The sequence below is a fragment of the Vombatus ursinus genome, unplaced genomic scaffold (assembly GCF_900497805.2).
Source record: "Vombatus ursinus unplaced genomic scaffold, bare-nosed wombat genome assembly UNPS02014801.1, whole genome shotgun sequence".
In the NCBI taxonomy this organism is placed as follows: Eukaryota; Metazoa; Chordata; class Mammalia; order Diprotodontia; family Vombatidae; genus Vombatus; species Vombatus ursinus.
This window is the reverse complement of record NW_020954579.1, coordinates 28,276,591-28,284,476: the sequence shown is the minus strand read 5'-3', so window position 1 is coordinate 28,284,476 and position 7,886 is coordinate 28,276,591. Positions and strand designations below refer to the sequence as shown.

Here is a 7,886-nt window from a genome sequence, read left to right as displayed (position 1 = left end):
AAGGAAGGAAGGAAGGAAGGAAGGAAGGAAGGAAGGAAGGAAGGAAGAAGAATAAAGAAAGAGGGGACTCTGCGTAGGTCCAGTCCAGACAATAAGGGGCCTACCCAGGTCAGCTAGCAATAGATGGATCTATCCAGCAGAGATGCCCTCGGAGGAGGAAGCCTGGCTGAGCAGCAGGGTGACTAGCCAATCATTGTCACCAACATCCTATTTTGCATTGAACTTGGTAAAGACTCTCTGAAGAAAGAAATGGAATCATGGCTGTCTAGTTCTGGAGTTGCAAGTTGCCTTGGCCACGTGTGTTCACACCAGATGTGCCTCATTACCATTGTACTTTATGTTTATATCCACTCTTCCTCCCCCATCTCCAACTCTGTGAGTCTTTGTGAGAGAAAGCACCCCTGGTTTGGGGACAGGAGGGAGGTTGCTGTATAGCTATTGTTCTTGCTTTTCCACTTGAGTAAATGCCTTTTCAAGAGCTTATTGAGTCTGCTGGTTGATTGTTCATGGGAAACACACCAATGGGGGCTAATGAACTACCATGTTGGGAGTAGTGACTCACATGGTTACCCCTAAAACCTGAGGTAGTAGTTGTCCCTCTGGGGACCCAAGTTGCCAATAAGAGTGTAATTTCAGGGAATAAACCAGAGGGACTGCTATATTTTAAAACAATGAGATAAAAATGAAATTATATGTGATGCTAGATTTATTAGGGGACTACTGGAGTTTATTGAGTAGGGGAGTGACATAGTCAAACCTGCACCTTAGGAAAATTATTTCGGTAGCTCTGTGGAGGTTGGGATGGAACAGGGAGAGATCTGAGATGTGGAGAAAATTAGAAGTCTGTTACAATAATCCAAGCAAGAGGTGATAAGGGCCTGAACTAAGGTGATCGTAGCATAAGTAAAGAGATGGGGACAAGTGTAAGAGACATTGAGAAAGTAGCAATGATAATAGGCAACTGATTGAATAGAGCCTATGAGTGATAATGAATAATTGGGGATGATATCATGCTTTCAAGCCCAGGTAGTAATAGGCCATCACAGAAGGGAGATAGGTTTGAAAAAAAAATCTAACTTAATGAGAGCTGCAGCGTAGATTTCATGTTTTCTCATCCTGTGCCTACTCTGTCTCACCAAAAATGAAAAGGGGTATAGAAATTATGTACCAGCCATTGCTTTGGAGTGCATAGCCATTCAAGAGATACAGAACCAACCCATGGGTACCTGTCGTAGCCAGGAACTTGTCTGGGGAACGAGCTACATGCACACTGAGTAGGCTGGGATTTTCCTAGTGACACTTGTGAATTGTGGGTATGTGGGTTCCCAGCGAGGTTAGTTCATAAACATCCCTGAGGCACCCACTTTAGAGCAAAAATGGAGAGGTTAGGAGCTTGCACAACCATAGGAGGAGGCTGAGTTTAGGGAGTTTTCTTGTGTTGAAAGCAAGCCCTGCAATTAGTATCAGGAGAGTGGGACACCCACCATCTTCCACCCCCTGACTGACTGGCCATGCTCTCCTTGATAGAGTGCCAGGACCCCCATTTCAGAGCTTACTGCCTAAGAGTACTGGACAGGGAGTCAGAAAACCTGGAATCAAGTCCTGAGTCTGTTATTTGCTACCTGGGTGACCCTGGGCAAGTTCTTTAACATCTTTTGATCTTGTTTCCTCATTTTTAAAAAGAGGAGATTGGACTCAGCAGCTTCTAAAGTCTGTTGCATTTCTAGATATATTATCCTGTGGACTCTAGTCCTCAGTTTCCTCATCTGTAAAATTGAGGATTAGACTCAGTGACTTCTAATATTCTTTCTAATGCTAGATGTATGATCCTATGATCTTAGAACTTGGCCTCTTTGGCATACAGGAAGACTTAAATTTCCAAGCCAATGTGACCTCCATTCTGGCCTACTTATCCCAGATACTCCACAGTGGTCTAGAGAATTTCCTTCCTCTCAACCCCCAAGTCAGACAAAGAGATCTAAGCTCTACCACTGAGATGATAATATTTTCAAAGGACTAAGCATTTACCTTCTCAACCTTCTTAAGTCCCAGATTCTTCCAACATTCCAAAGCCCCTTTCATAATTAGCCCCATTCATCTGTGTGACCTTGCACGTCCTTTGACTGAGGCTGTCAAAGTTGAACCTGTACCCCTAAATAAGGTACAGGTATCACTTTTGGAGTCTGAACTCAGCTTTGCAACTGAGAGATTATGTGACCTAGGTCATATGGTCTTACTTACCTGTAAAACAAGAAGTTGAACCAGATCTCTAAGGACCTTTCCAGCTCTCAGATTCTACATTTTATGGTTCTCTGGCTTCTGACTTCTAGCTGCCCTTGAGGTGGGGTATGGTCCTCACTTAACATCCATAAACACCTCTTCCCCCCTTCCCCTCCCCCCACACCCTATGCCAGGAAGTAAGCTGTCAGGGCAGTTTGCAAAGGCAGAACCCAATCTGTGGTATTTTTTCTTTTTTTTCTTTTTCTTTTTTTTCCTCTCTCTCTCTCTCTCTCTCTCTCTCTCTCTCTCTCTCTCTCTTTTTTTTTTTTTTTTTTTTTGGCAATTGGGGTTAAGTGACTTGCCCAGGATCACACAGCTAGTAAGTGTCAAGTGTTTAGTCTGAGGCCGGATTTGAACTCAGGTCCTCCTGACTTCACGGCCGGTGCTCTATCCACTGCACCACCTACCTGCCCCCAGTGGTATTTTTTCAAAGCATATTTTGAGACAGGTTTCTACCCTGAACAGTTCTACTCAATAAACAAACATTTATTGAGCAACTATTTCTTCTGAAAAAGAAGTCCACCTCAAAAAGAGCACTTTATAACTAGGAGGCCATCTCTACAATATACTCAGTCCCCGAGGAAGGTGCTAGGTCCAAATATTCCCAGTTCCATACTAGTCTGGGGAGTTAGCATGCCTGTGGCAGGCATTTCTGATATTGCCATCCAAAAAAAAAAAAAAAAAAGGAAAAGATAATCCTAGTCCCCTCCCTACCTCAAGCTCACACCACTTTCCTCTATCCTTCACTATTAAGGGTCTATGAATCCAGCAAATGAAATTGATGGGATATTGAACACGGATGACAGCAAGAAAGCAGGGGTCGAAAATGCCAATCCAAGTCTACGATAAAGGAAGAAGCCAAATGCAGGATTATAATCTGCAATCCTGGCACGCACCACACTTAGGCAAATGCCACCATTCCTCTTTAGGTGAATAGACATAGATAGACTGCCCTTGTCCTGAATCAAGGTAGGTCAGGGAGGATGGGTCTTGTTTAAATTTTACAGCTTCGAGGTGGAGCCGAGATGGGGGAGTAAAGGCTGGGATTCTCCTGAGCTCTCCTCCAAACCCCTCAGAAAACCTTTAAAAAAAATGACTCTAAACAAATTCTAGAGCAGCAAAACCCACAAAAGGAAGGAGTGAAATAAATTTCCAGCCCAAGACAACTTGGAAGGTGAGCAGAAAAGGTTTGTTGCACCAAGGTGAGAGAGGAGTGCAATCCAGTGCAGGTGGGATAGCACAGCCTGGGCCCCAGCAAGCCAGGAGCAGGCCTCAGAGTGACTGAATCACCGGCAGCAGCAGCAGCGGCGATTTCCAGACCTCTCAGCTCGCAGATGCCAAAGATAACTTGGAAGGTCGGCAGAAAGGGTCTGCCTCACCAGGGTGACAGTGGGACACAGTCTAGCGCAGACTGAGACGGCACAGCCCCCGACCCTAGCAAACCAGGAGCAGGCCTTGGGAGCCACTGAATCAGGAGGGGCAGAGGCTACTTCCGGAACTCTCAGCCCACAGACAAGGTGCGAGGGCGTTGAGCAGCTGGTCAGAGAGAGATTGCGGGGGTCTTTTGGCTGGCACTGAGGCAGGACTTTGTTGCTTTGCTTTGCCCGTGCTTGGATCCAGGTCGCAGGCCTGGGTGGTGGTCCCAGGGCAAGGAGGAGCATTAGCATAGTAGAGCTTGCGGTAAGGATGGAGGGGGAACCCTCCTCACAGCTCCAGAGCGGAAAAGAGTGCTTGCAGTCATTCACAGACCAGTGCACAGGCCAGGAGAGGAGTAAACACCTGTCCTTAGATCAGACTTACACAACTTGACACTAGGTAGGGGCCAAAATTAAAATAGGCTAAACTTCTTCGGACCTCAGGTTACACTAGAGACAGACTCACTGTGGTTGTTTGCCGCAGGTCATGTGACAAACAGGAGAGAGTGCTCAATGGCAACCCTACATTTTCATGGGCTGCCCAAAAGTGGCCTGCCTAGACAAATTGTGCAGACCTGCCCTAGATCATACCACCTTGGAAGAACTGAAAACTTACAGGTCCCTAGAAGTAGCTCTGAAAACAGCTGCACAAAATCCCTGAGGCTTGGGACAGTGTGCCCTCCACCCCGGAAGCAGAACCCTACTTTAGCAAGGAGTTAAAAGTTAACCAATAGGCTGGGAAATGTATAACCTAGATCGAATCGCTTGCCTTCTCAGCTGGGGGAGGGGGAGGTCGAGGAAGGGAGAGAATTCGGAACTCAAAATTTTAAAAACGAATGTTAAAAATTGTTTTTATGTGTAACTGGGGGAAAATAAAATTCTAAATAAAAGCTAAAAATAAATAAATAAATAAATTCTACAGCTTCACATGCCAAGCAGAAATGGAGAGTCCTGTAGGATTATTTCCTTCCAATATATGTCAGTAGGCAGTGAATTGAAGTAAAGGTGGTTTCTAGTTAAAATTCTTCATGATGTTCAAAGTAACTGAAATTGCCGTTTGAATATTTGCTCTACACTTGCCAAGCCCAAATTCTGTCCTTTAAGTTGATCTATTACCAAGCTGGTGCAGAACTGAGGAAATAAGAAATGCCTGTGGGTCCCACCTTAAAAAAAAAGAAAAAAAAGCCAAATCTATAGATGAGAATCTAATGTGTGGGGGTGGGGGAGGCAGAATTACAGACAGGCAAAATTTGGCTTAATATGAGGGGAAATTTCCTAAGAATTAAGGCTTTTCTTCCCCAAAATGCCTCTGAAAGTGGATTCATTGGTGGTCCTTAGGCAGAGGCTGGATCTTAGGGCCATAGAGCTAAATGGAATCTCAGATTCCACTAATTACAGCCCTTTAATTTTACAGGTGAGGAAGTGAGTCCCAAGAGAAAGGAAATGGTTTGCTCAAGGTTACACAGTAGGTTAGTAGCAGAGCTGCTTTCTCTACACTCCAAGCGTGTGCAGTGAAATGCGTATGTACCAAGTCAAAACATCTGCTTCCCTCCCAGGAATGAAACTCGTTTTTACAAGTTCCTGCTGGAAGTCAGTCAAGTTTTGTAAATTGCAATCTGAACTGAGGGTTTGGCTAATTGCTTTTTATTCCTGTTAATTCCCTAAGGACCAAGCTGCATGTATTCTCAGAAGCATGGGCCAGTGGATAGGGGGTCAGCCCTGGAGTCGGGAAGACCTGGGTTCAAGTCCTGCTTCTGACACATACTGACCATAGGCCAGTCACTTAACCTGACTGTGACCCAGGTGACTCTAAGATTGTAAAATGACTGATTCAACAATTACCCTCAGCCCTGGTGTCTTTGCTCGACTAATCAACAAAGTGCAGTGACCTATTAGCATCAAACGGTCAGTTACCTCTGTGAAGATCAGGCGTCAGGACTTCAACTTCAGTGTATTCCACGTCCGTATTCAAATGGTCTGGCTCTGTCACAGAGAAATCATAACACTCCATGTTAGGTAGTACCTATCTCCAAGGAGCTCAAAGCACAACACATATTCTTACTGTAATGCTAATTCCTAAGAGAGAGGCAGGAGGTAGGGTTCCTGGTCAGTGTCAAGGGCACACGTTAGTGGCCTTCAAACACTCAAAAGACAGAACCAGGAGCAATGGGTTAGAGGGAAGCCAATTCTGACTTCATATAAGGGAAATTTTTTTAACTGTGAGAGCTGCCCAATAACAGAATGATTGGCCTTAGGACTAATGAGCTCCCTGTCCCTTTGAGCGCTCTGGTGAATGTCGCATGACTGCTTTGTGAGTGTTGTTAGAGATGAGATTCCTGCTTTGAGCAGGGTTTGGCTGAGATGGCCTCTGAAATCCCTTGAGATTCCATGATTCTATTTACCTCATTTTAATGAGTTATGGGGTAATGGAGTTAATGAGAAACTCTAGGCTCACCAAGTTGTAGGACTCAACTGCAGATCACATAGTAAGGCAATAAGCAGCAGGAGCAGGCCTATGGACTCTAACTGTAGTGTTCTCCACACTAAATATATTAGGTCAAATGGTGTCCTCATACATGACAGAGGGCACATGTGAGCAGAGCATGGCAGAATACACATATATGTATACAAACACACATATAACACATATATAATGTATATACATATGTACATGTAGATTTATCTACACATGTGTACATATAGAACCCATTTGATCTTAACTATATACATAGTTATATATAGGTATATATATGGTATACATATTATGTGCATAGGTATATATAGTTAAGATCAAATGGGTTATATGTGTGTATATACATACATATGCGTATTGATCTTAACTATATATAAAATGATATCAAATGAGTTATGTCTGTATATATTAGATCTACATGCATATATGTAATTATTATATTGTATTATATATGTATGTGTGTACATATGCATATTTTGTTTTTATTACATATATATATACATAACCCATTTGATCTTAACTATATATGTGTGTGTTATATATTATACATAGCATATCAAAAGCCTTTTACAAAAAAATTTAATCATTTATACCCTTTAGTTTCTGTGCTATGCCAAGGCTGAACAGAACTCTAAAAATGTACTCAGTCTATCCCCCCTACCTCCAGGCATAATGTCTTTTCTGTTTTCTTGGGCAAACAGAGAAGAGTGCAATTTTTAAAGATTCTCCAGAAAGTACATTATGCAATCTCTCTCTTGAAAGAATCCCTTAACGTCTGTAGGCTTCAGTGTTCTCATCTGCAAAAAGTGTGGGTTGACCTCCTAGACAGAAAGACTCCATAAGCAACTGTAGAATAATACATATATTTTTGGATATGATCTACATGGGAATTTGTTTTGTCTGCGTATATTTGTTACATGGGTTTTGTTTTTACAATGGGGGGCTGGGGAAGGGAAGGTGGGAAGTAGAGAAAATAAATGCTCATTGAAAAAATAGAGAAAAGTTTGTTTTTTTTTTAAAAAGTTGGCTGGACTATATTATCTACAAGGTACTGTTTTTCAGAGGGACATAAGGGACTTTGAGTATTTGTTAGGTAGTATTTATTGGGTCAAAACGAAATGCATCAGTAATTTTTTGAAAACTGCATTACTTGTAAGATCACTCTAGTGATAACAGTCTGTGATTCAATAATTCATGCTTAGGATTTAAGATGGGGGCTACCAAGAAATCTTTGTTATCGAATCACAGTATGTTGGACCCAGAAAGAGCCTCAGAGATTATCTCTTCCAAACTCTTCATTTATACATGAGAGATGAGGAAAATGAGACATGTCTAATCCATATTGTTCCTTCCAGTATTTAAGTTAACTCCCTTTTAGGGAGAAATAACTTGTGGTTATATTTTGCATAAAGATAATTCAATCAATAAACATTTATTAAGTGCCTACTCCATGCATTCACTATGCTAATTACTGAAGATACAAAAAGAAGTAAAAGACAGTCCCTACTTGGGGAAACAACAAGCAAATAAACATATGTAAAGCAAGCTATATATAGGATAAATGAGAAATAACTAACAGAGAGAAGGCACTAGACTAAGAATTAAGAGGGGTTGGAAAAGGTTTCCTGTGGAAGACCAGATTTTAGGCGGGACTTAAAGGAAGTCAGTAGGGGGAGGTAAAGGAGAACATTCCAGAAATGAGAGGAAGCCAGAGAAAA

The 7,886-nt window shown here is 42.4% G+C and overlaps 1 protein-coding gene across 3 annotated transcripts in view; it reads right to left on the bottom strand.

The window, feature by feature from the left end:
- The window catches only part of PECAM1 (platelet and endothelial cell adhesion molecule 1), a 95,896-nt gene that overhangs the window by 44,929 nt on the left and 43,081 nt on the right, over window positions 1-7,886 (bottom strand). For all 3 annotated transcript variants that reach the window (XM_027872849.1, XM_027872850.1, XM_027872851.1), the window contains exon 13: window positions 5,610-5,678. In XM_027872849.1, the coding sequence (XP_027728650.1) occupies window positions 5,610-5,678 (69 nt within the window). The remainder of the gene's footprint in view (window positions 1-5,609; window positions 5,679-7,886) is intronic.